Source organism: Castor canadensis, chromosome 11, assembly GCF_047511655.1.
Source record: "Castor canadensis chromosome 11, mCasCan1.hap1v2, whole genome shotgun sequence".
NCBI classification, from domain to species: domain Eukaryota; kingdom Metazoa; phylum Chordata; class Mammalia; order Rodentia; family Castoridae; genus Castor; species Castor canadensis.
The window spans coordinates 63,239,369-63,267,267 of record NC_133396.1 but is presented as its reverse complement, the minus strand read 5'-3'; the positions used below and the strand labels follow the sequence as shown (position 1 = coordinate 63,267,267).

Here is a 27,899-nt window from a genome sequence, read left to right as displayed (position 1 = left end):
TGCGGTAAGGGGACCGCGGTGCGGAGGGGGAGGTCACCGCCTCGGGGACTCCGGGATCGGGTGGGAAGCCCAAGGTGGAAGTAATGAGATGAAAAGGAGAGCGATCGGAGATACAGAACTGAGGGAAGCAGAGAGCGGGACAGAGCAGGTGCGGGTGCAGGAGAGGCACGCACGCCAAAGTTAGCAGAAAGGAACGACCCCGCACCGGGGCAGCCAGGCACTCAGGGCGCGCCCGAGTGGAAGGCAGCTCAGGAAAGGCCGGAGGGTAGCAGGTGCCGGGGTCCCAAGCACCCGAGTCTGCGGACGCCTCAAGCACCCGAGTCCGCGGACGCCTCCGCCCCAGCAAGGTGGCAGAGTCGGGAACTGGCACCAGCGAACAACTGACCGCGCGGGGGCCGCCCCGTCCCGGGACCGCGGGGAAACCCGGTTCTGGGGGGCGGAGTTATCGCCGCCCCCCACCCCCTTCCGGTGGGACTGCGGCCCTTTCTTAAGCCCACAGAGTCCCTGGCTGTCTGTCATTCGTCTCTCCCGCCAGTCTCCTTCCCGCGCGATGGCCTCGGTGCTGAGATGTCTCCACAACTTCAAGACCCTGCTGGTCTTGTTCCTCACCCCGCTCCTGCTGCTGCCACTCATCATTTTGATACCCGACAAGGTCAGTTGCGTCTTTGGGTAGTCCGGCGGGACCCGGGCGCCCAGTGTCCAGTAACGGGCACGGAACTCGGGAGCACTGAGGTGGAACGCACGGATTCCCCCGTGGGACAGTTCCCCTGGGCCGAGCTCAGGTGCTCCAGGTGCTGGATGGGAGGTGCCCCGTAAAGAATCTAGAGGGGTGCAGGCACCCTAGGGTGCACCCACCATGGAGTTCATAGGTTCCAGGGCATAAGAACCATCCTGGCAAGCATAGAGACCTAGATGTCGGAAGGGATCTTAGCCACACACACCCCAAGCCATAGGCTTAGCCTCCGACTGGGACTCTTCCCAGAGTGCATCAAAGCCCTACTGCACCTGGAAAGGTGCCACTTCCACCAGTAGGAACCCCAGGGCTTGTCTTTCCCTCTCTTCTCTTCCCTGAGGGAACGGACATTTCCCAGCTGTAGGTAGTGTCTGATGTCAATCAGACACCTACAGAAAAAGATCATCACCTACCTGGATCCTGAGTTCTGCCTTTGTCATTGTCTGACGCTCTTTTGGGCCTCAGTTTCCCCATCTATGACCCACATTTCCACATTTCTTTTCAGCTCTGAAGCCAGCAAAGCCATATCTGAGTCCAAATCCTGTTCCAGCATGAAAGGCAGGTTGGGGGTTGGTCTGAGCTACCTATTGCGTACTGTGGCTGTGGCAGGAGACAGCGCACATTCCCAGATCTCTCGCCTTGGGTGGCAGGACCCTGGGTTTCGGGGAAGCTGTGTCGTGCCCTGGCCTCTTAATGCTCCTAGGAGATGAATGGCCTTGGCTGCAGGGTGGGGGCGGGCCCAGCTGCCTGGCCCAGGCTCACTTGTGCTGTGCACAGCCAGTCTGGCAGAGGCACAAGCCCTTTGAAGCCTTTTGTGGCCACTGGCTGTTCCTTTCTCATTCCCTCTTTCAGCCCTTTCACTCTCAGCCCAGACAGGAAAGCTCAGCTCCCACCTTCCCTCCCCAAGCAGGTCTAGGAAATAGAGGACAGGCTCTGAGAGCAGTCCCTGAGGGGAGGGGTGCACTGAGGCACCAGGGAGTCACCCTGTGAGATAACTGGACTTCTACCATTCACTGAACCATATGATTTTCACCAAGGCTTTTTGGGCTTTGGTGCTCTGATCTGTATAATGGGTTAGTTCCGTTCTGACACTTTAAGTCTCTTGGTTCCTATGATAGGGGAGGGGGAGACTAGGATGAGCTGAACAGAGGCCCTGACCAAGGATGGCAGATTTGGCTGTGCTGGCATTTTAGTTGCCACACTGTCAATGAGCAGCCACAGTTCCTCTGTAGAAGAAGATTTGGAGCTGTCCTGTCTGTGGGAGGTAGAAAGGTCTAAGAGCTACGATTTTAGTTTTGCTGGCAGACCCATAATTACAGTCACTTGGTTGAACTTCCTGCTCCCTGGCAATATAACCGAGATCCCACTCCCTCCTTGACTCGCAGCATGTGCATATACACACAGGTGAGTTAACTAGGTTCCTAACTCAGGACATTAGGCTGCCCTGGGAGAGAGGGTCAGGAGAAGGAAGAGAAGGCACCAGCAAGAGTCCTTCGAAGGCTGCCATCCCTCTAATTGGGTTGGGAGCCCGGGTCCTTGGCTTTCTGTTTTCTCTTCCTTTGTGCCTCTGTTTTGGTCACCACTGAAGAGCTCTCTGACCCTCATTCTCCCCTCCCACTGGGCAGGAAAATCCACAGGTACACAGCACAGAGTGGTGGGGAAATCAGCAGGGCCTTGGCAGTCTGGGCAGCATTGTCCCCACTGGACGGTGACTCCTGGGGCATGACCTCTGCAGCACCTGGCCTCTCTCCTCCAGGCTGTCTTCTAATTTTCCTCTCCTCTACCTTGCTTGCTTCCTGGCTTCATCTTCTACCTTTTCTCTGGATCCCTTCTTTAAATTTTTTAAATAAAATAAGTGACAAATTTATTGTGTCATTTATTTTATTAAAATTGTGAAAAATTCTTTTTTATGTCTGTAAAGTAAAAATACCTTCAAATTTCATAACTTATTAGTATTTTGATTGTTATCTTTCCAGAAGCCAATCAAATAATCTTGCCATGCACATATGTACACACACACACACACACACACACGCGCGCGCGCGCGCATGCAGAGTATGTTTTGCTACATTTTTCCATCATGTAGTGTGTCAAGGACATTCTTAATTATTAATACAGCCAAGCATTGAATAACGATGTTTTGGTCAATGCTGTACTGGACTGTAGTCCCACAGATCATATCACCTAGTGACATTGTAGCCGGCTAGTTTGTAAGTACACTCTGATATTCACACAATGGAGAAGCTGCCTAAGGACACATGTCTTACACTGTGCTTTATTGAGCATGCATGTCTGTAATTGTATGAATAAGGAGTCCTGCTTTTTTTTAGTTGTTTGCATGTGTTTACTATGTGCTAGACACTGTGCTGAATATGTACCTATGTGTTAGGTGCTGTGCTGAGTACTGATTCTTAAATTGCATTGCTTACTTTTAGCTCAGTTTGAACTGCTTTTCCAGCCTTTTTCAACTGCAGGGAAGTGCTCTGATGTATTACACAAGAAGCCAGGCAGAATCCACCTCATCCTTCATGGTTACCCCACCTCCCCAGCCTTTTCTACATTTCTCTTCCTAGTCTACCCTCTCTGCTGACTCTGGGTGAGCATTTTAGACTAGCAAACTAGCAAGGGTCAAGTTTGTTGACTAGTATTCAGGGCTGAGGCAATTCCTGGACTTCCTAATAGTGGATTTGGAGGTGAGAGGGACAGTTAGCCTGTGTCCCACCTTCTTTTCTAATGCTTATGTTTGGATCCTCCAGGAACCCACAGTGAAAATTATTATGTGTCCCATGCATTGCTTCTAAGTTTAGATAATAAAAATTACCAAGGTTTTACATTAAGAATGGGCCCTCAAAAATCCTCAAATTACAGGCGAGGATGTGACATGAGCCTGGAAAGGACCAGGATTGGGAGCAGGAGAGGCTAATTTATCAATGCATTATTTACAGTTGCTATCTCATGACTAATTTTTAGTATTACTGGTTTTTTAACCTTCAAAGACTCAAATTAAGTAAACTTTATTGGAGATTCTTTTTATCTATCCAGTGTGATTTCAATTAATTCCTCAAGCTCAACATATAAAGGCAAATTTTTATTTTTAGCCATCTTAATTTTCCTTGTTTCCTAACCTCTTTTAAAAATAGTTTTATTTTTGAATTAGCACATGCTAATAATATGAAGGAGGTTTCATTGTGGTGATCCCATATATGTGTACATGAGTGATATCCTCTCAAAAGAGGATAATTGGGAAGTTGCTAGGAGATCATATATCCACATGACCAGTTCTGAACTAGAAACGCCTGGCCCAGGTGGACCTCCCTATGAGTCTTCTCCTTCCCCTTCTTTCTTTTATACACAGGGTCTTACTATATAACCCAGTCTGGCCTTGAGCTGGAGAAATTAGTTTGAGGCCAGGCTGGCTTCAAACTCACTATCCTTCTGCCTCAACTTCCCCAGTGCTGGGGCTAGAGTCACCACCACACACAGCTAATTGCACTTCTTTGCAAAATGATTTTGTGTAATTCTTAGAGCAAATCATTCAAAATGGTATTTTCTTGTCTTTTTCTTCCCACTCCTCTTCCTCCAAATCCAGGATTTGGAAAGATGGAAGAACTTTCCTGGACCCCACAGCTGGAACATGGAGGGAGGGGAAGGTTGGGAGTGGGGACAGGAGTCTTTTGGTGACAGATCCTGTGTCCTTCTGGCTGTCCTGAACCTGGAGAGCTGTGCTGATCAGGGGTAGGGCAGAGGGCTCCCTCCAATAGGAAGCCAGGCTGGCTGCATTCCCAGGAAGTGGGGATGGGGCAAGTGAGGCCTGCCAGGGCCTCAAAACTATCTCTTCAGTTTGTCAGGTGTGCCTATGTTGTCATCCTCATGGCCATTTACTGGTGCACAGACGTCATCCCAGTGGCTATCACCGCCCTCTTGCCTGTTGTCCTCTTTCCACTCCTGCATATTCTAGACTCCAAGCAGGTAAGCAGATCCAGGGGGACCTGGTGACTTCCTGGTTCTCCCATATACCCTTTCCTTCTCCACACCCCTCTCTGAGTTTCCTAGGCCTGGAGGTGACCACATAAGACTGGTGGGTTCTCCTGGACTTAGGGACAGACTACTCCAGACTGTCTCTGAAGTCAGCATCTGGCCTGCTGGCCCGTCTCTTAGGGACCTGGGTGGCCCTGGGCCCAAGCAGTGTGTGGCCAGGGGCAGCCCTGACAGGACCTTCCTGCTGCCTCCCAGGTATGTATCCAGTACATGAAAGACACCAACATGCTGTTCCTGGGTAGCATGATGGTGGCCGTGGCCGTGGAGCGCTGGAACCTGCATAAGAGGATCGCCCTGCGCACGCTGCTCTGGGTGGGGGCCAGGCCTGCGTGGTAATTATGGCTTCTCTCTCTGGACATGTGGATCAGGGCTAGGGAGGAAATCTGAACTTAGGAGAGGAGAGGCCAGATCTGGGATCATGGGGATCTTCTAGATACATGTGAGACGCTGGGGCTGCCTGCATATGTGCTGCTGTGTCACATGTCCCTGACTCATACCAGGGCAAACTTCCTATTGGTTTGGCACCATCTGGATGCCCATGCTTTCCCAGCCAGATGGGAGCTCCTTATGAATGACAGCTGCCCTTAGGCCTTTTGTTGGCCCTAGTGGCCAGTAGGGTAGAGATCAGTAATGTTTGTAAGAGAGGAGTAGGAGGAAGAGAGGGAGGAGGGGAGGGAAGAAGAAGGCAAAGGGAGACAGAGGAGGGCACTCAGACTTTAACCACCTATTGGAATACAGGAAGGGTGGACCTAGCTCCCAGTTGCTCTCTAGAGATGCCATGGGGAGTGGGGAATTCTCTGCTTTTCCTTCCTGTTCCTCTTCTACAGGCTGATGATGGGCTTTATGGGTGTCACGGCTTTCCTGTCTATGTGGATCAGCAACACAGCTGCTACAGCCATGATGGTACCCATTGTGGAGGCCATGCTGCAGCAGATGGAGTCCTCAAAGTTAACCTCTGGGGCCAGGATGGAACTGGTGGAAAAGGGCAAGGCCAGTGAGTCGCCAGGTGGGCCCCTCACCTGGGTCCTACAGGGGCCACAGACACAGCTTTCCCTTTTGTTGCCAGATATTTTGTTCACTCCTTCTCCCTCCCTACCTCCTGGAGCACTTCCTTAAACATGTATACAGGGGGAAAAAAGTTTAGGAAATACTGTTATCACCAGTTTTAGAAATACTATCATTGCATTAAAATTAGACACTTTAGTAAAGCTTAGACTGTTATATTTCCATTAATAAGAGCTTATCACTAGGTCCCACCCTTGGTTCCCACTCAACACAGAAATCAGTAAGTGTGCATTCAATTACTCATTCAGACATCTTTTTAACACCTGTTGGGATCCCCTTACTCTTGATACTCTTACCATCCTCAGGAAGGCTTTCTCTGACCTCCTCAAGCAGATCAAAGCCCTCTGCTCACTTCCCAGATCTTGGTGTCCTGTGCTTTGTTTCCTAGTAGGCACAGAATTCAGGGCATACAGGGTAGCATCTGCTTTCCCTCTGTCAGTTCTTGTCCTAGCCCCAGGATCCTGCACAGGGCAAGTCAGTGATCATAGCTGACTGCCTGATGACCAGACCCCTGGGTGAGATCCTGGGGTACAGAGGTGACCAGGTACACTCTAGCCACTTTCTCTTATGGATCCCAGTGGGACAGCACAAATAGGCACTTCACATGAGTCATTTATCTCTGGGGAAGCTATGGGCAAGGCATAAGTTATACACCATAGCAGCTCAGAAAGGGACAGAGCTTCCTAGGAAGGAAAGGCATTAGAGATGGTTCACACGCCCCCTAGATGCAGGGAGCAGCTTTAGCAAGGGGCCAGGGAGGAGGGGGCACATGTCTTTAGTTGCTAGACTTAGTAGGATCCTTAGGAAACCCTTGGGAAGGGACTGTGAGAGGCAAATGGGGCCTAACATGGATTTGGGGCTAGAGGCTGAAGAATGGGTGTAGAGGCACTCAACAAAGAGTAGGGCGTCCCCATTCTCAGGTTAGTAGCCTGGTGGCCCCCATGCTTGGCTCAATTAACAGCACTGTGCCTGTTACAGGGAGCCAAGTGGTTTCAGAAGAATGCACCAAGGAGAAGCAGGAAGAAATGGAAAAGAGGAATGTGTACAAGGCCATGAACCTGTGTGTGTGCTACTCAGCCAGCATCGGGGGAACAGCTACCTTGACCGGGACAGGACCCAATGTGGTGCTCATGGGCCAGATGCCTGAGTAAGTCATAGCCAGACCTTAAGAGGACAATAAAGTAGGTCCTAGAGCTGGAGGTACCAGGAGTGGGAAGATTCACTCTGTGCAGCCTTGCCTCTGCATCCCAGAACCACTGCACCACTCAGAAGCGCTCCAAGGGGATGGGAATCAAGGGAGCTCAGAGGCAAGGCAGCTTTCTGCTCTGGGCTCAGGGACAGTGGATTGAACTCTGAACCAAAGTCATGTGAGATGACAGTATATGTAGTCATGATTGCTTGGATTAAAATTTGCAGAAAAGACATCTCTAAAGAGCCCCCACCCAGCTCACTATTGGTTGCTGATGGCTATGGTCCTATGATATGGAGAAGGGGTGTCTGCTGATGGTGAAAAGGGTTGCAGTTGGGTCACTCACCACTTGTCTCCCTTACTATAAACCTCCTAATAGTCCTTGAGGTGATGTGTCCCATGAGGGCCCAGGTGAATAATGGGTAATTTGGAACTGTCTATCCTTGACCGCAAAAGAACACAGGCCACGAGGATCCTGTGTCTGGGCTTGGCCTTGTGCTGGGCAGGGCTGGAATCATGAAAGTGAGAGAAGACTGGACCCCGCCATGGGGTTCTCATTGGTCTTCTGAGGAGACCTGGGGAGCTCCAGGAGTATCTGGTTAAATAATTATGCTGAGGTCTGTACAAATTGCAGTGGTTAGGAACTCTGCACTCTATAAAGACAAGAATTTTTGGTCAGGTGGGGAGGGCAGCTGGTACAGGAGCTGGGAGGTGGGGAAAGGACAGCAGCAGGGGAGAAACTCGAGGTTGGATAACCAGACTGTTTTGATCCTGGGAACATTTTCTATAATGATATCCTTGGGGTTAAATTCCTCTGAGAAAAGCAGCCTGTCTGTGCTGACTGGGGGAAAACTATGGGTCTGATTTGACACTCTTGGGTTAAAGGGGACAGCCCTGGGGCTAGCAGAGGTCTGGGGAAAGTAAGGCTTGGATTGGGAGGTGGGGCCTGGGGAACATCTTCCAGTCTCATCCTGGGAAATGTTTGAGATTTGATTTCCTAAGGGGGCCATTCCCTTGCAGCAATCCACAGGGTTAGGGTTGAGAGGCATTTGTGGACACCCACCCCCCACAAGCAGTTGGCAAATTATGTGTGAGTGTGTGGAAAGCCATACCTTTCTAGAGGGACAGGCCATAACTTTTATGAGACTCTTGGCAGGGTCTGTATCCACAGAAGTGCTGTTTTGTCATTCCTCAGCCTTATCTTGGGCTGTGGTCGTGTCCTAGGCCCCCCACTTGACTAAAGGGTAATGTCAGGCGATGAATGTTGGTGGCTGGACTTTGGAATGATGTGGCTCCTGGTCAGGATCGCCTCTCAGGATTCAGCTACTCCCCAGCCTCCACACACAGGGCCTGGCCTGCACTTCAGCTCAGCATCTAGGCCAAGTGTTTCTCTTTCAGATTGTTTCCTGACAGTAAAGAGATTGTGAACTTTGCCTCTTGGTTTGGATTTGCCTTCCCCAACATGATGTTCACGCTGCTGCTCACCTGGATGTGGCTCCAGTGCTTTTACATGGGTTTCAGGTAAGTTTGAGCTGCTTACAGGCCAGTGTCTAAACATGCTTACAGAAACCTTCAGCCAGTCTACAGTGTTCTTTGGCCCATCCCTGACTTTCTCCAAACCCATCTGCTAGCCTGCTCTCCTGTTCCTACCACCCCAGGATGCTCACTGTACCTTGTTCCCTGGAAGGCCATCCATACTTTCTGACCTGCTCACCATGGCAGCCTTCAAGGCCCATTCAAATGCTACTTCCTCAGCTATGCATTCCTCAACTTTCCCTCCCCTCCAATTCCATCTAGATTCCTCCTCTGAGCTGGCCCTGACCACATCAGAGCCCTGTTTCCTGATACCCGTCTTCATATTTCAGTGTCACCCCTTTCCCTTGAGCTCTTTCAAGGCCTCTCTGATCCCATACCCAGCATTGCTCTGGGTCAGGGAAAAAGAGCAATTGTGCCATCAACATGGGTTAAAGCAATTAAGGAGAAGCATGTTCCTGTGTGACAAGTCAACACCCTTGGGCAAACTTCCATTTGGCCACATGGGTCCATGCAGGTCACAGCAGCCCTGCTATCATCCAAATCTGTCCAGACCCAGGCCTCGTCTGAGTGCCTGCAATGTTCCCGGCAGTATGCCTGTCCTGGGAAGTTTACCTTCCTATTCCCAGCACACTATAAAGTTCACTCAGAGTCACCCTCAACAAACAGCCAGGCTTTGGACAGAAAACATGACATGGGGAGGATAAATACATAAAAAAGTTGTTATTTTAAAAGACACACAAAGGTGATTGTGTCACACCAGGATGGAAAGTATTCAGCCAGGCACTAAATGTGTGTGCTGTGTGCCTCATTTCACAGGAAGCTCGAGTCAAGCAAGAAATAGGGGAGTATGACCAGAGGGAAGAGATTCTGGGCAGAGAGGCAAAAGTGCCTATGGACACCTGTGATTTCATGGGGGGAGAGGGGGAGAGAAACGTGGTTTTTATCAGTTTTCTTCTGAAGGAGGAACTGTTTTTGAAAACTGCCGTCTCAAGTGGTGGAGAACCTGCTTAGCGAGTACAAAGCCCTGAATTCAAACTTCAGTACCACCCTGGACCCCAAATTTGCTATGCATGTTCAAAGCAGTCATAATAAAGACTGTAATAGTAAGAGGCAGTATTCCTACTCCCCCCTCCCCTGATAGGGCAACTTCTTCCATGGTGCTTTGCCTGCTCAGCTTGGCTTTGCCTGCAGTTTCTTGAACTTATTACAGGACCAAAGTCCTGCTCATTCACTGACATCCAGCCAGCAGACTGGCCAGGAGACAGGGCCTTGAGCTTACTGCAGGGGCGGTGTCTGAGTCTTCTCATGGGCATTGGAACTAGCAGTGACTGACACCTATTGAGTACTTATTTTTTGTCAGACACTGCTTTAAGTGCTTTACACTTATTAACTTAATCTTCACAGCAACCTGTGACAAGGTTACTATTGTTGTTATTGCCAACTTACAGATAAGGAAACTGAGGCCTGGAGAGGTTACATGGCCTACTCAGGGTTGTATAGCATGGAAATTGTAGGCCTGCGATTGGAATCCAGTGCCTGTGCCCTCAACTCACAACCTTACATTCCTTCCTGGGAAGGTCAAGAGTTGCCTTCCCAAGTATCAGAAGCACTAGTTGTAACCTAGAGGCTTCCCAAAATCCCTAAGGCCAAATAAGAAGAGGGAACTGACTAGGCACCAAGACCACAAAGGCACCTTAGCCCATCATGGAGCAGTCCAGGTGAACTCCAGTCCCCTGAAAACTCAGCCAATAACCTACAGCTGTGGTTCCCAAACCTCATCTGCTCTCCTGGACCATCCAGAAGCCTTTGCTCTACTGCATTAGGACTTCCAGAACCTGCTCAGGTTCATATTGGGAAGCAGAACTTCCCAATATGGCACTCAAGCTCAGACACAGAACAGAGTGTGGCTCATTGATAAATCTACTTTCAGTTTTGTATCTGGGAGGTAAAGGACAGCCTTTTACATTCAGGTGAAATTATGATCCAGGCCATTTCCTGACACATACCAGGAGCTGCATCTGTGGCCTCCTAGACCATGTCACCTGAGGCCAGGGAGCATGTGTGCAGCCATGGGAAGCTGTTTTTTGCATCTTGGTCTCTCTCACATTCCTCATTTTGGATGGTTATGGAGAGCAATGCAAAGGTCTTGACCTCTGGCCCAATCTAGAAAAATTGTGTCTTGCTGAGATTATGGGCAGCCTCCTAGGCTACATTCAGCCAAGAGAGCCACAGACACCTGCCCAGGACCATCAGGGATGACATGGGATATTACTGCTGGCTTGCACCCAACTGTCCCAACCAGTGTCACCTCTTGAAAGAGAGACTAGTGTTTTTCTTAACGTTCTTCCTATAATCTGCCATCGCAGAGGCACATGAAGCTCAAGAATCCCCCCTGCTTGGCTCTGCAGCATATTCAGTCCTAGTTTGCCATGATGCATCATGGTGTAGGTCATTTGGCTGCAGAAGGACACTTTGGTTCCCACCCCAACCACAGGACTCCCACAGGCTGAGTGGGTCCATTTTCCTGTGTCTCAAGCCAGCTCAACAGATGAAATGAACCTAGAGATGAGAGTGAAACTGCTTAGTGTATGAGGTTTGGTGGCACCATTCTGGAGGACCAGCAACAAAGCCCAAGTCTTGAGCACTGTGGTGTCAGGGATGTGCTACCAGCACCAGATGGGCTGAGGCTCCTTATTGCTTGTCCTATGCTAGGCAGCTGAAATACCAAGATCATTCCTTATTCTGGAACCCTGAGACCCTTCAACAGCCCCAAAGTCTCTAAGATGACAGGTGGCAGCAGATCGGTACTTGGAAGAGCACAGACTCTGGAGTCAATCGAGGCAGAGAGGTCCCTTCTTGTGCCAACCTGGTGGTCACCACACCCGAGCATCTCATGATGCAGTGCAGGGTGATCCTAATCAGCTGTGTGCACCTGAAATCCATTCTTGTGGTCTCCTTTCCTGGCCTCTGAGCACACTAGGAGGCCATGTGCTGACATCCTACTGTCCCTGTGCTGCAGGCTATGCCACCATCACTAGCATGGCCCTCATGCTGTCAAGGGTGGCTCACATCAAGCATGGCTTTGGGAATTGGCCCCTGTTCCACCAACCTGGCTTTACTGTGGATTTTGTATTGAGCACTGGAAAGGCCGTCACAGCCTTGCCTACCTATTTTAGACAGTGGCCAGAATGTGTGAATGGAATCCCCAGGGAAAACCTTGGGGACTTCATCTGTGCACCCATGCCCTCAGTTACCTGCTGTCCTCTACCTCCCTGTATGCCTCCTTCACAAGCCCTACCCCTTCCTGACCCATCATGCCAACCCCACTCTTTGGGAAGTCCTGCAGAGTACCCTGCCAGGTGCTTTCTACCAATGGACCACTCCGAGGGCTTCATCCAAGAGCAGATTACAAGCAGGCTTCCTTCCTGCCCTAGCCATACCTGCTGCTAACTCCAGAGTCTCTTAGGTTCCTAATCCTACACTTCCATCTCCTGGGAATGCAAGAACCCCTCTTGCTCCTACTGGGACCCATTCTTTCTCCTGTCCTCTTCTGAGCCACCTCAGCAATGAGGGCTGGATCCCAGCACCACAGAAGGCAGCTTCAGGCCATGGTAGGAGGCTTTGGGAGACTGTGAGGGGTCCTTGGTTCCATCTTGAACAGGCTCCAGAACTTCTCATGGCCTTTCCCCTGGTGACCCTGGAGCAGCCAGTCTGCAGGTGACCAGGTCCCCCTTTGCTAGTGACAACCTCAGTTCTACTTGCTTCTGCATCCTAACCTTCTGCCCATGCCCTGTTCAGCTTCTCATCTTCTTCTTTCTTGCCTCCACTGTCTTTGAGACCTGGCTGAGACTGGCCACCTCAGCTGTACAATCTCAGACCTCTTCTGGGAACATCCTCAGATCTGGAGGCACCCCTGGGGCACACTGCGCACTCAGTACTTTACCTCTGAATAGATTTTTGCCACCATGTCCTGGAAGGCAGGTGAAAGAGAGAAGAGGGAGGAAGGGACTTGTCTGGGCTGCGCAGCAAGCAAGAGCCAGCATTGTATGTACTTCTGCCACTTTCTGCTGTGCAATACTCAGGCTTAGCCCCACCAAACCTTAGCCAATCCATCTGCCCTGCCATTCTCTCACCTTTGCATCCTCTAGTTATAAAAAATCCAGCAGATCCAGGCGGAAGAGGAACGATGAGAAGGCCGCCTACAATGTACTGCAGCTGGAGTACAGCAAGTTGGGGCCCTTGTCCTTTGCTGAGATCAGTGTGCTGATTTGCTTCATCTTGCTGATCGTCCTGTGGTTCTCCCGCGACCCTGGCTTCATGCCCGGCTGGCTGTCCATTGCCTGGGTGGATGGTGAGAAGAAGTAAGTTATTCACTTGGCAGAAGCTGCTGGCTTAGTACACTGGTGCCTGAATGTTGCTGTTCTCACCTACAGATGGCAAGAGGAAGGTCTAGGGTTGGGCCCTTTGCTCTGGAACTCGGTTTAAAGGACATTCTGTTGGTTTCATTTTTTTTCTTTAATGCAATGCTGGAGATGGAACCCAGTGTCTTGTGCATGCTAGACAAGTGTTCTACCACTGAGCTACATCCCATCCCCATCCCTCATGACTCTTTTGTTCGTTTCTGACAGAAATGATGAAATCTCAGAATGATGAAACTGCAGATGTGGTTGTTTCTATGGTACCATCTCCTCCCCCAAAGTGCTGAGCAGAAAATTCTCATGAGGCAGAGTGGCCAGAGCCCTGTTATGAAGAGTTCATTGGGCTAGGAGCAGGTCTTCTGGAGCTCTGGTTTCCAGATCTATGCTCTGCCATCTCCCTTTCCTGTCTTTCTTCAGATCCCTTCCAAGATATGTCTCCAAGTCCAGAATCTTCTTAAACAAAGAATTGAAGAAGGGCGACATATGCAGTTTCTCTCCTGGCTCTAATGTTTTACAGCATGAAAGAAAGGTTGAGAAACGTGTCTCTCCTAGAGCAGGAAGGAGATGTGGACAGGAAATGGCTGCCTGTTAACTGACTTTTCCATTTTAGTCTGCTTGGGTTAGCACCAAAGTCCTAGGGCCACCCTGGTGAGTCCAGAATTCTAAAGAACCCAGTTGAGAAGTCACTAAGTTCACCCATGGATCAATGCAGGCTGAGGGAAAAAGAGACTGATGAGGGTCATCTAAAGTTGGTGGCAAAGAATGTTGGGGTCTTGGGCTGGGGTCATGGCTCAAGTGGTAGAGTGCCTGCCAAGCAAGTACAAGGCCCTGAATTCAAACCACAGTACTGCAAAAAAAAAAAAAAAAAAAAAAACACAAAATGTTGGGGACTGAGTTATAACCAGGGGTCAGTCTCCCATAAAATCCTGACCTTCGCTTTGGGGGCTCCAGTTTTCATACCCAGTTGAGCTTATTTCTTCAGGTAGAAGTATTCAGACATAGACCTGCCAAAGGTAGGACAGGTTTGTTGAATGACTTGTCACTGCAGACACTGAACTCGGCTAAGCTCTCTGTGCCCTTCTCCACCTAGGTTCTTGTCTGATGCCAGCGTGGCTGTGTTTGTGACTATCTTATTATTCATTGTACCTTCCAAGAAGCCCAATTTCAAGTTTTCCAGCCAGTCTGAGGAAGGTAAGACTCCTGTCCTGGCCTCCAAGCCACCAAGATTGGGGTCTTATTAGTAAATGATCTCCAAGGAATAGGCTCTGGGTGTGTGGAATAGGCCCTGGGTGTATGGGAAAGGCTCTGGTCCTATTGAAGAGGACTGGTACATTGTAAAAACCTGGGAGATGGGTATTTTCAAGCCAATGGTGATGTTATTTAGAGCAAAATCTCTTTTCCTTTTTAGACATTTGGCGTCCTTTTTTGGGTACTGGGGTTTGAACTCAGGACCTTATGCTTGCTAGGCAGGCACTCTACACTTGAGCCACTTTGCCAACCTTGGAGTCTTATTTATATTCTGGGGACAGAAGGCATGTCAAATTTCCCTTAATAGCATCAATATTTTTCTTCCTGCCTTTGTTAATATATGTATGTATATATATACAAACATACATTATGGTTATATCACTATAATCAAAACACATGGTTTGAACCTGATTTCTTTGTTGTTTTGGTTTTTCATTTTTGCTTGAGATTACCACTGTAACCATTTCCCACTATAAATTCACATTTATTTTCTCAAACAATAGCATTATATTACATGGAAGGACTGTAACCATTCTCCAGCTATTTAATGAATTTTGGCTGTTTTGAATTTTTCGTTATGTAAGTTAATGTTTTGTTACACATAGCTTATCTGTTGAGGGTGTTTCTTCTTTAGGATAAATTCTTAGCAGTGTTACTGATGGAGTAAAAGAATGTAGGTGTCTTGATGGTTTTTAAAATGCACAGCCAAATTGATTTTCAAAAAGGTAATTCCAATTTATGATGCCATCATTAGGCCATATAACAGTTTTATCAAATCCGCACCAATAATTACTGTAAAAGTTTATCTGATACACAGATATGTGCTGGAGCTTCATTATCCTTATCGGTTTCCCCCCCTTGACTATCTCTTCTGTTTTCGAATGCTGCTCTGTGTTGTGCATGTGGTTTTGGTTTGTCTTTTTTTCTCAGAAAGGAACACACCGTTTTATCCACCACCACTGCTGGACTGGAAGGTGGCTCATCAGAAAGTGCCCTGGGGTATTGTGCTGCTACTAGGGGGTGGATTTGCTCTGGCAAGAGGATGTGAGGTGAGTTCTCCAGCCATATGCTGCCTAGGAGTCTATGATTCCACCAACAGGGTGGCCAAAATTTGCCACATCCCCCCACTCCTACACCCCCAGACTGCCTGTCTCCTCCACAGAACTGCACATGCTTTGAGGCGGGACTCTCTCTTCTTATCTGACAACCTTGTACCATGAACAGTACCTGGGAGGGAGAAAACACTCAAGTGACTGCAGAAATGGTGGATGAGTGACCCTGGTTAGGAGGGAGGAGAAAAGGACATTATCAAGCCTTCTTTGTGGTCTGGTAGTAATGATCTCTGCTTTGCACTATCCTAGGGAAATCATTCTTTAAAGTCATCATGAATATTTTCCCATTTCTTTGGTTCTTCTTGCTGAACTCCTCACTAACCTGGTTTCGGATTTTTAGAAATTTTCTCTAGCTAAGTGTATAGCAAGTAGGAGGAGAGGAACAGCTTTTAAGGGTAAATATCCCAAAATGTAACTTTCTCTACTCCCTTTTTTACTTCCTGTGGAAGAAATGAGCCAGGGAGATGGGTGAGCTAGTTTGGTGCTGCTATATCCACCATCTATTCATCCATTCACCCACCCATCCATTCATTTATTCCATCCATCCCATCCATCTACCCATTCATCCATTCACCATCCATCCATCCTTCCGTCTACTCTACTGATTCATTTATTTATTCCATCCATCCCAGCCAGCTATCCATCCATCTTTCTACCCTTCTATCTATCTGGGAATGGACTATAATAGACTTGGTCGATCTTGTGTTTACTATTTCATCAGTATCTAGGACAGAGCCTGGTACATAGCAGATGCATGTATGCTTTTTTGTGGTGCTGTGGATAAAATCTAGGGTTTCACAAATGCTGGGCAAGCACTCTGCCACTGTATATCCTCAGTCTAATACATAATTTTTGGAAGAACAAATCCATTCATCTAGTCACCTCTCCACCACTCATCCATCTGCCTATTCATTTCTCCATTTATCATTTCTTTGTGCATGAGACATTCCTACTATGTCTCTAGTGTTAGGCCAGGCACAGAGACAGACTATAGAGGAGATTGAGACATGGTTCTTGTTTTTGAGGACTTCACAGTCCAGGAAGGAGCATATATCAGGAAGAAGTGATACATGAGCAAGAGTAAAAGCATGAGGTGTGTAGCTGAGGCATGGTTAGGTTGCTGAGGCTAGCAGAAGCCATTTCTCCTAGGGATTTGTTTGAGGATAGCTGATGTGGACTTGATTTTGAAGGTAATTGTGAGTCACTGAAGGTCAGGTGTCAGGGAGTGACTTGGTTAAATCTGCATCTGCGAATAATCACTCTGGTGTCTGAAGTGAAAGGCTGGTTTAGCAGGGGTTGGAGTAGATCCAGTGGACATGCCATAGTCTTCATCTAACTCAGTGTCAGAATGCTGGACTCCATAGGCCATCCTCACCTTGACATTCCACCACCCCACACATACTTTGGCCTCCAAGACACCACTTTCTTCTGCTTTCCTTTTGAATCTGTTCCTGCTCGGTCTCCTTTGCCAACTTTCCCTCTGTTCCCCCTTAAATATGACTATTCTCCAAGGCTCTATCCTTGGCCTCCTGTCTGGCTACTTTTTCATTCTCTCCCTGGATAACCCCTTCTTAGCCTGAATTTCCAAAATCTAACTTGCAATTTCTGGCCCAGATCGTTCTCCTGAGCTTCAAGAATTATGAGTCATGAGAGGAGAAAATGGATGTCATGTGTTTGGGATGAATTAGTGACTAATTAGGTATAAGGAATGAGGGGAGCAAAGACCCCCAGCATGACTCCATCGGTCTAGGTTGGATAACACTTGATGGTGAGCCCATTCATCTGACTGGGGAGCCCAGAGCGAGAAGCAGATTCTGGTCTATAGAAGAGGGATTCAGATTGGGGCGGTTGAGTTTGACAGACTCACAGAACATCTGGGTAGAAATTTCTAGAAGGCATATAGATGTCTTAAGTCCAGAAAGTAGACTAGCTGGGCCAGAAGTAAAGCTTTAGGAGACAGCAGTGAGGATGCAGATGAGAATTGTGAGGGTACATGAGATGTACACAAGAGAGAGGATTGGGAAGGTGAGCTGAGCCCCCTGGCCTGGGAGGAATTGTAAGCCAGGAGCCCTGAAATGATTTCCCTCCTGTGTTTCCCAGGCGTCAGGGCTCTCTGACTGGATGGGGAAGCAGATGGAGCCCCTCAGATGGATGTCCCCAAAAGCTGTCACTTTACTCTTGTCCATCATCGTTTCTGTGTCCACTGAGTTCACAAGCAATGTTGCCACCACCACCCTGTTCCTGCCCATCTTTGCCTCTATGGTAAGTAAGTTACACTGCAATAGAAGGAAGATCATATTCACAGGAAACTGTCAGCCTGTGACCCATGTCCTGGGTCCTTAGAGAAGCAGTGAAATTGGGGGCCAGCGCCTGAGGCTAGAGGACATGGTCTTGTGCACTTTTGCCATCCCTGGACCTGAGGCTTTGCCAGTTCCTCTTTGTACGTCCTAATGACAAAGCATCAAGCCTGGACCAGGTGCTTCGTGTTGTTCTATACTCTTACTGGATTATTTTTCAAACTGGAGAGACAGGACTTGTGCCAAGGCAGAGGGAGCCAGTGTCCTTATTGCTGGGTGTGTCACATAAGTGGACAGGAGGGCTGCAGAGCACTGGTGGGAACACCACTGACCAGGACCTCAGGAAGATGCATAGGGAGGTGGGGCTTGGGGGTGGGAGGGTAGGAGGAGACATTCCTGGAGAGATGGAGCAGTCCTGTGGAGGACATGGTGTGGGGGCTGGCGTGACTGAGGCCTCCCAGAAGCCTTACTTGGAGAGCTCAGGGAAAAGGTTCCATCATGGGTGCTGAGCCATAGAGAACATAGTGGTGGAGGACGAGGCTGCTATGTGTCCACTAGACCATTTCTGAGGACAGGCACTACGTGGAGCTGGAATTGAGAAGAAAGCAGAGCTGACTGAAGAATTGGTTGCCATCCGTTCTCACATTCCTTTCTGTCATTTTCAAAAGCAATAGTGACCTCGCACGAGAAGAGACCTGGGCTCTGAGTCAGAAGACCTGAGCTCCCCAAACGTGTCGCTCAAGTTCTTTCCTCTTGGAGGTGTGCTGAGGGTCCATAAGGCAGGACTGTGGAAAACCTCTGCAGCCTGCAGCAGGGACGAGGGAGAGGGTGAGGTTATTCTGGAGCTGGGAGACAGACTCATGAAGGGTCTGAGCAGAGTACTGAAAGCAGTAAATTTCCATCCATCTGCCCAGACATCCATGTGCATAAAAAGCAAACCTAAGTGAGTTTTCCATTTCCAGCGAAGATGAAAGTGTTAAAGATCGCAAGGTGACTCTCTCTTCCTCCCCTCTACAGTCTCCCCAGGCAGATGCCATAGAAGAAGGGAAGAGAGGAGGAGGAGTTGGGGGTGGAGAGGAGGGGTGGGAAGGAAGGGGAGTTACTAAGCATGCAATTGGGATGCCTCCTGTCCCTTAGCAAAGGCTCTAGCTTTGCCATCTCCAGTGCTGCTGTGAACACGAATGGCCCAGCCAGACAAATGAGGCCTTAATGTGAGGACAGATCCTTTGAAAATAAGCTCTTCTGGAATCAGAAGTCCTGAATAAGATTGCCCAGAATTGTCTCCAAGACTCTTAGGCTCCTACCTGGGTGCCCACTGTGGGAAGAGAAAGGTGATGTTCATCCTACAGTGTAGCAGAGGAATGAGGATGGGGAGGAGATCAGGAAACAGCCTGGCCTTGCCTGGGACCTCTCAGCTACTCCCAGAGGGTGTATAACGGGGTGCAGCCTTTTCAGAGGGCTGGTCACCAACAGGAGCCATAACCATAAACCTGCTGTAACTTTTGACTTGGCAATTTCATGCTTGGGATATATGTCTTCAGAAAATAACTAGAAAATCCTATAAGCATATGTTATAATGGTATATGGCACAATATTATTTATTTAAAAATATACCATAATAATAGGGGACTGGTGAAATAAATCATCATATGTCCATATAACATAATGTAATACTATCAGACCTCTAAGAATCACAGTTTTAGTTGGGTGTCCTGGCACTTGCCTATAATCCCAGCACTAGGGAGCACAAGGCAGAAGAATAGAGTTCAAGGCTGGCCTGGGCTACAGAGTGAGACTCTGTCTCAAAAACAAAACAAAACACCTCACAGACTCTTCTTGCTAGAAAGTTGGTTTTGGCTTTTTTTTTTTTGAAATCACAATTTTGAAGAGTATTTAATAAAATAGGAATATACTCAGGTTTATTTCAAGTTGAAAATGTAATGTAAGTCACAGCTAAACAATGTCTAATGATACAAAGCATGCAGACCCTAATCCTCTTGCCACCTAGCTAGAGACAATTTCTATTACTAATTTTTTAAAGATCTTTCTGGATACAACACACACACACAATCTCTCTCTCTCTCTCTCTCTCTCTCTCTCTCTCTCTCTCACACACACACACACACACACACACACACACACACACACATTCTTTTCAAACAAGTAGGATAATTCTATGAGCATGATATACACCTTAATGTTTTTCTTTTGACTCTAAGCATAAGTCTTGGGGATCTTTCCATATTAGCATATAAAGCCTACTCAACTCTTCTTCACAACTGCATATTATTTCATTGTCTGTATATACCAGATTCTACTTGACAGTCCTGCTATTGGTGGCTGTTGAGTCTGTTTCTTATGTTTTGCTGTTACATTGTTGGAGTGAACATGGCTTGCATATGTGTTTGCCCTTGTGTGCATGTAGATCTGCATGATAAAGAGTCATTTTGATAGATACTACAAATCATAGCATTCGTTCATTCAACAAATATCTAATAAATGCCTGTTGTGTGATGTTAGATGTAGCTGAGCTTTAATGTAGACTGAAAATTCCAGTGCAGAATGATCCCACATGTATACAAAAACACTTCTACCCTAGAGGCCTGCATAGATGAGAAGATGTGGCCCTGCCTTCTAGGCTTTCAGGCAGACAGAACTGGACACAGGGCATTGCAAGATTTAATGTAATCTAGAGGCCCACTGTGGTCTCTGGCACATAGCAAGTGCCCAAGAAATATATGTTGAAGCAATTGAGGGGGTCCAGACAGGCCTCCCAGGGGAAGTGACCTCTGAGTTCAGCCATCAGGGTTCAGATGTTGGCCAGAGAAGTGTCAGAAGGACCAGCAGATGAAGCTGGGAGGTTGGAACTTACCCTGTCCTTCAGAGGTGCTTTTATGTTCTGTGCTGTGAGTTGCAGTGCTGTGTTTCTTTCCAGTCTCGTTCCATCGGCCTCAATCCACTGTATGTCATGATCCCCTGTACCCTGAGTGCATCCTTTGCCTTCATGCTGCCTGTGGCCACCCCACCCAATGCCATCGTGTTTGCCTATGGACACCTCAAGGTTTCTGACATGGTAACCCGACTGCTTTTATTTACTCTTCTCAGACTGTGATGCTGTTGGTATAGGGGATGCCCAATTTGTGAATGATATATGAGTTTCAAAAGGTTGTCATGTGATTCAGAAATCCACAGAATTGTCCAGATTTATGCTTGTTATTTGCATTTATAATGTAGCTTTTTATAGACTGTTCTGTCTCTGAGGTGGGTGACAGAGGCTCCCACCTGGAGAAGCCTGTGTAGGCCCTGCACAGTGCCTGGCTGAGCACTTGGAAGTGGGGGGAATGACAACCCACATGGACATGGTGGATTTCACCAACTAGCATTGTCCTGAGGACAGTCAGATGGCATGGCTTAGATTGGGAGATGCTGACAACTGACAAAGAGGTGTGAAGAGGTGTCTGAAGAGGTAGATGCAGCGAAGGGAGAAAGGCCATTGCCTGGAAGCAGATGGCACCTGGGAAGCAAGCACAGTCCCAGGAAAAGCTCATTATGCTGAGGTGGGCTTTGTTGCCTCTGATGAGATGAGGATAGCTGTACAGCTCTGGGTCTGGGACAAGCCAAGTATGTAAGTTAGGAACCAGAAACCAAGGTCCCTGCTTTGGACCTTGCTAATATCTTTGAGACTCCATGAACATTTTCACTGAGAGGGTGAGTCCCAGACACTAGGCCCTGCAGCCCAGATTCTAAGTCCCTACTGAAAAATCAACAATGGAGAGTTTGAGCAATAGTTAGTGAGCATTAGGGAAGAATGCAGAGCAGGCAACAGAAAGAGTGAGGGGAGGGTCACAAGAAGCTTGCATATTGCAGGATGGCTAAGGCACTGAGGTGAGTGAGCACCAGACCTAAAGTCACATCTGGGGCTCTGCTGTAATTTCTCTGAGTCACCTCCCTGGGGTCATTTTCCAACACTTGGATGGGCATAGAGCATCTGTCCGTTCTGCCTCCTTCCTTACCAGCACCATCATGATACAAGCAGCTTCGTGTGGGGTGGGGAGCCAGTGCAGGACCGTTGTTCCCTTCTCCAAGAGGACTGGCTCCCAGTGTCCCATACTCTATTTCTGATGGTGCAGCTGACTTAAGATTGCTGACTCTGACCCTGTTTTTATTTTCCAGATGAAAGCAGGACTAATGGTGAACATAATTGGAATCTTGTGTGTGTTTTTGTCGGTCAACACCTGGGGACGGGCCATATTTGACTTGGATCATTTTCCTGACTGGGCTAATTCAACACACAGTAAGGCTCCTTAAGAAGAGCTGCAAGACTCTGTACAGGACTTCCAGTCTTCTGAGGACTCTGAACATCTCGGCACACCTTGCACAGAGCATTGGACTCACACCCCGGCGTGACCCAATGACACCCATACCCCACCAAAACCCAGCCAATATGGGACACCTCTTCCTCCAGGCCTGGATTCGGAGATGATGATAGTCACCTGGAAGACAGATTCAGAAGCCCTTAAGAGGCTGTGGGGGCCAACTTTTCCAGGCCCTGCTGTCATCTCTGGGACAGGCAGGCAGCAGAGGGGTGGGATGCAGGCTCCTGTACCACGTGGCCTCAAATGGCCATCCTGCTGGGCTCTCACCTGCTTAGGCCCAGGCAACACACATGGAGCTCAGAGCCCCAGGATGGGAACTGAGAAAATAGCCTATCAGTGCCTGTAACTCTTCCAGTTGCCTTAGATCATCTCTGTCACTCTGAAGGGGACCATTCAGCCAGGTCAGAATGTCTGGTTTTGGGCAGGTGCCCCTTGCTGTAGGGAGAGTGAGAATCAGGGCCTCCTGGAGACTCTTGGGTGGTGCCAGCAGCAAAAAATGAGCAATTTGGGGGTACTAACCTCAGGAAGACACCTGCCTCTCTCCCACAGCTCACCTTGGCTGATATGTTCCCTCCTTATCCCATCCCATATTAATTAACAATTTGCACCTTTTCCCAGCTCTCCACTGGGTCTCCCTCACCTGCTAGGTCATTTTGTGTCTGGCCAACAGCTGTGCAAGTCCCCTGCCTAGGACCACCCCTTTTCCTCCCAGCGAGGTCAGTTTGGTTCTTTTGGGAGATGCTTTTTCTGCCTCTCTCCCACAAGCTAGGCTCACACTCCAAACATGGACAACTGTGGCTCTACTGGGGCCACAGTGGGATCTCCCTCAGCTGTGGAGTGGACACAGCAGTTGTTTCCCAATGACTGGGCCACCTTAGAGATCATGCTGGAGTTTGAGCTCCCCTGGGAGAGTGTTCCCTTTGTTGACTGTCCACTGTGGTCATGCCTGGTGGCTACAGAGCATGGCTAAGAATGAGCAGGGCTTTGTGGTCCCTGAGCAGGCAGACCCTACTGAGCAAGTGTATATGAAGATACTTACAGTGTCTCTGGAGTAGCCGTGAGAACCTACAGGATCCCGTGAGACAGCCCTCAGTGCCATTCTTTTTCCTGCTTGTACTGCACTGGAGGAAGCCGTGGTATGGAGACAAGGTCCATGGGTGGCATTTTTTTAGGGCAGGAGAAAGTATGGGCACCTAAGGAAACCCCATCAAAGATGAAGTACGCATCTGGTTCCTTGGAAGGGATCATTTCTGACCATACTGTTCAGGTCTTGCCCTTGTTAAATGCGCTGTCTGCCATGGAAATTTCCACTGCGCTGACCTGTCTCTGGTTTTCTGCCCTGTGCATGTATGCAGAGGGAGGAGAGGTAGATGAATGATCAGTTACTCACCAGGGGTCAGGCCCTCCCTCCTGTACCTGGCAAATCTACTAGTTATCTTATTCCATCTTTGCAGCAACTCTGACACAGGCAGTTAATATTCTTACTCATCCTCAAAGAAAACCAAGGCTCAGAGTGGACAAGTGATGGGTCCTAAGTCCCACATCAAGTTAGTGGCCATTATGGTTTCAACAAAGTTCTTCCAGTTCCACACTCATTGCTTCGTCCTCTAGCCATGAAGGGACGTGGATTTATAGGGCTTGTAGGGAAAGGTGGGTGGCCAGGAGAAAGTTCACCCCAAGGACCTTCCTGTCCAGGGAAGATCACTGAACCTGAGTTCCCTTTTGTTGCCTCCTCTGAGAGGGGCTCAAGACAGTGCTGAATTAGACAGAGCTAGTCCTTGCCCTAAGATGGGAAGAGTTGGTTGGGAAGAATGTTATGGAAATGGTAACCTTCTCCCACCACCAAAGTCTCATGGCCTTCTTTTCTTACATACCCCTCTTGCTGCTTTCAATACCCCCACTGCTGACTGAGGGCCTTGATTCTGCTGGGTTTAGAGCCAGCACTGTGGTTGACTTAGACATGGCCACCCTGAGTGTGACTGATAAGTGATTGACCTGTGTGGTCAGTGAGCACCCATTTGATGCTCACATTTGAAAGGTGAGTAGAACAGTCAGGTGTGAACGACGGATTTGGTGGCCTGGGGCTGGGTGGAGGACTTTGCCAGACACCCCCTGGTTGAGGTCTGACAGAAAGCTTCAGGAGAGTAAGACCCACCACAGAGGAGGCTGACCAAAGGGCTGTCTGTCTAAATAACATCTCTTGCAGTTGGCTAGACATGGACTAGTATGTGTGGCTTGTGCTCATAAGGAATGCTTTTGACAGAAAATAAAGCCCAGTGTATAGTGGCTTAAACCACAGGGCCATTTAATGTTTACTTAACAGAAGTCTAGAGGTCAATGGTCCAGCAGCTCACTAAGGCCACCAAGAACTTGGGCTCCAAATCTACTGTTATCTTTAGGGAATAACACTTTTACCCTCCAGCTACATACACATCAGTGGTCCTCCAAGGCAGGAAGAAAGGGTGAGGGCTGACAGTGCCAAAGTGCATCTTTCCCTTTCGTTAGGAAAATAAAACCTTCCTCAGAAGCCCTGTGGAGACTCCTTTTTATGTCTTACAAGCCAGACTGTCACAAACCCACTCTTTGACCAATCATTGACAAAAGAGACTTGGGATGCTGTTGGAATAGCATGAGACCAGTTGAGACTCATCTTCTGGGGCTGGGGAATTGGCCGGTTTCTTCAGTTCAAAGGAGTCCACTCACTAAAAAATCCGGGTTTTGGAAGGGAGAAAGATAGGGGAGGAGGTGGCTGGTAGGTGTTATCTCTCCAGGTCATTTGAGTGGTACACTTTCCATGGAGATCAGCAGAAATGTGTGGCTAGGGAGCAAGTAAACAGTCGGCTTGTGGTTAAGAGCTTCAGCAATGCTGCCACATCCTAAAGGCCAGCCTTCTTCAAGGGGCCCACTGGACTGGGAGGCTGCAGTCTGAGCCATGGAGTCATGGTCATGACATTTGACTCTCTGACCTTGGATTCCACCATGAAGGGGTCATACTACCAGGTCTATAAGGGTCTTTTCCCAGAGTCAGAGATCCTCTTATCCCAGTGACCCTTCCTCTGCTTGTGCCAGACATAGTCCCTTCCCACCATCCTATCCCCAAGCCCATGCAATCTCAGCTCAGAACCTGTTCCACTAGTCCTCTCCCTGCTCCTTCCTCTGGCTTGCCACTTGCAGAGGGTCATCTCAGACCTTTTCTCACCCATATTTTGTCTCAACATTTCTGTAAAGTTTCTACCCAGACTCGTAAGTTCTCTCTTCTTAGTGCCTGTTGCAGACATTCGGGCCCCAGTTTAACTGAACAAATAATTTTGACCAAGTTCGCTCTGTCAAAGTTTTCGCCACAAGGATTCTGTACATACCAAAGGCCAAGCAGCCAGACTCCTTAGCCTCTGATCCCCGAATAAGGAGTTCCCAAGGGCAGCCACAGGTCTCTTTCCTCCTTGTCCTGAGTTGAGAGCTTCCTTGGGACAGGTGAAGTCTTCTTTCCTGTCCACTTGTAAAGAGGCTTCTGCTCCAGATTCCAAGCAGGACATCAACTTGCTAGCAGACTCTAGTCCTTGAAATGGAGAAAGATGATCTTGGTAAGACCCTGATGGCATGTTCTTATTTGTGTAAAGACTAATTACCAGAAAATAAAAAAGAAAAGAAAAAAAAAAAGACTAATTACCAGATTGTCTGACTTAAAACCACATCTGCCTGTCCCATTCTTAGCGTAGAAGCTCTTCTTCCAGGAAATCTTTCCCTAGTTTACAGTATCTTAAAAACCTCATCTTCCAACTTACCAGGAAGCTTTTGATCTTTTCACATTAAAAGCAAAGTTTTACCAAGATAAATCTTGCAGATTTGTCTGGGAGGAGGTTTTACATTCTGTAACCAAAAATTTGTCTCCTTAGGTCGAAATCTTTGCCATTTAGGTTTTCAGTTCATTTTACTTGGTGTCCTGAGCCAGGACTTAGGTGATACCTTCCCTGTCCCATTAACACCTTCCAGGTGCTTTCCTGATCTACCTGTCCAACTTCCCACTTCTGCTGGCAGAACTACAGGCTGCCCACTGCTTCCAGGTCTCAAAGATAGAGAAAGATTAAAATTCAATCTGTTTTCCATTCAAGACTTTCAAACTAGATTTCATAGTAAAAAATTAATATAAGCATAATACAAAAATTTCCAACACTACCAAATGGTACTGAAACATGCTCCTCACACTTTAGACCTTGCATCCCCCAGGCCTCCTCCAGAAAGGCAGCAATTGTTAACAGTTTCTTACACATCCTTCTAGAAACATTACATATATATAAGATTATGTAACAGATATATAGCCCTTTATTACACATCGAAGCATGCTTTATGTGTATTCTATCCTTGTTTCTATGCTTCTACCCTGCACTTAATAACTTAGAGACTCTATTTTAAGACATATTAAGTTCGGCTAGTAGTTTTTTTATTCAACAGTTAATTTTATTTTTAAATTGACATAAAATTAAATGCAGTGTATTGCTCAGATCTTAAATATGCAATCCACTGATTTTGAGAACTGCAGACACTGTGTAAGCAACATGTCATCCTCCTTGCAAGAGTTCTCCCTGCTCCTTCCAGTAATCGGTTCCTGTCGGCAAGCAGTTTCTAATTTCTGTTAGCTTTGAATTGGCTTTGTCTATTGAGCCTTATAAAAATTGAGTCACATGGAATGTACTCTTGTGTCTGATTTATTTTGCTTAACAAAACACTTTTGAGATCTGTTCCTATTGTTGCATCTGTTCATCCCTTGTATTATTCCTAACTAGTGTTCCATTGTATGAACACCACAATTTGTCTATTCTCCTGCTGGTGGACATTTGGAGTTATTATGAATAAAGTTATGATAAATACCTTTGTGCAAGTCCTTTCGGTAGGCACGTGTTTTCATTTCTCTTGGGTATGTGCCTAAGAGTGAGACCCATGTTTTAAGCTGCTGTATTCCACTGCAAGGATGTAGCACAGAATAAACAACTCCCCTATTGATGGACATTTAGGTTACTTCCAGTGTATTGCCAATGCTGTCAAAACCAAGTCTGGGACTGGAAGTATGGCTCAAGTGGTAAAGTGTCTGCATTGCAAGTTTAAAGCTCTGAGTTCAAGCCCCAGCCTCACCAAAAACAAAACAAAACAACAAAAACCAACTCTGCATAAGGCCCTCCCCTGGTTTGATTCCCCACACTGCAAGAAAAATCAAGTCTGGGCATACATCTTTGTGTGCATTTGTGAGAATATTCTCCTAGAATGACCTGCTGGATCAAGAGATGTGTATTTAATCCTGGAAGAGACATTGTCAAATTCCTTTCCAAGAGGCTTAATTGTGCCAATTAATGCACGTTCTCAACAAGTGCAGGAGACCTGCTCTCTCACACCCCTAGCAACTCTGTAGAATCACCCTTCACTCATCTGATCTTTGAAATAATGCTATCTCATGACTTTCATTTGCATTTCTTGTTTGGTGTTTGTTTGCTTATTTATTGGTGGTACTTAGGCTAAGTGTGTACTAAGCACACACTCTATCTTTGAGATACACCCCAATCCAGTATTTCTTTAGATTGTAATGCTGAATGTTTTTCACATGTTCATAATCCATTTGTCTTTTGCCCATTTTTCCTAAGAGTTTTTAAAAAGGATTTCTCATCTTCATTTCTAAGAACTGTTTATTTATTAAAGAAATTAATTTTGTCTGTCATAGGGATTTTTATATAAGATCTGCTGAGGCTACTTAATCTGTTTATTACTCTTTTTCATTTTTTCCCTCAAGCTAGACTTACATATTTTTCCATAAGAATTTCTGAATCAGCTTCTCCAGTTCCCCAAACCTCTGGATTTCTGGATGGCATTTACCGCTCTGGTTACCTCTCCCATTCTTTTG

The 27,899-nt window shown here is 47.6% G+C and overlaps 2 protein-coding genes across 7 annotated transcripts in view; one reads left to right on the top strand and one right to left on the bottom strand.

Annotated features, from left to right (window-relative positions):
• Xaf1 (XIAP associated factor 1) overlaps window positions 1-1,423 on the bottom strand; it is a 63,440-nt gene extending 62,017 nt beyond the window's left edge. For 2 of the 3 annotated variants that reach the window (XM_074047140.1, XM_074047139.1), the window contains exon 1: window positions 1,147-1,423. The gene's annotated coding sequence lies outside the window, so the exon portion shown is untranslated. The remainder of the gene's footprint in view (window positions 1-1,146) is intronic. The other variant, XM_074047141.1, reaches the window with a different exon arrangement.
• Slc13a5 (solute carrier family 13 member 5) lies at window positions 61-26,888 on the top strand. 4 transcript variants are annotated; one of them, XM_074047135.1, is made up of 12 exons: window positions 67-652; window positions 4,574-4,702; window positions 4,967-5,103; window positions 5,599-5,765; window positions 6,815-6,983; window positions 8,424-8,546; window positions 12,710-12,922; window positions 14,070-14,170; window positions 15,158-15,276; window positions 17,440-17,601; window positions 20,572-20,709; window positions 21,810-26,888. In XM_074047135.1, exons 1-12 carry the CDS (start codon window positions 551-553, stop codon window positions 21,942-21,944), a joined length of 1,695 nt encoding a protein of 564 aa, XP_073903236.1. In that variant the 5' UTR covers window positions 67-550; the 3' UTR covers window positions 21,945-26,888. The 4 variants fall into 4 exon arrangements, with proteins under 4 accessions (XP_073903237.1, XP_073903236.1, XP_020032034.1 ...); XM_020176445.2 differs by having other exon boundaries at window positions 71-652; window positions 5,599-5,777; XM_074047136.1 differs by lacking the exon at window positions 20,572-20,709 and having other exon boundaries at window positions 61-652; window positions 5,599-5,777.
• The last annotated feature ends 1,011 nt before the right edge of the window (window positions 26,889-27,899 follow it).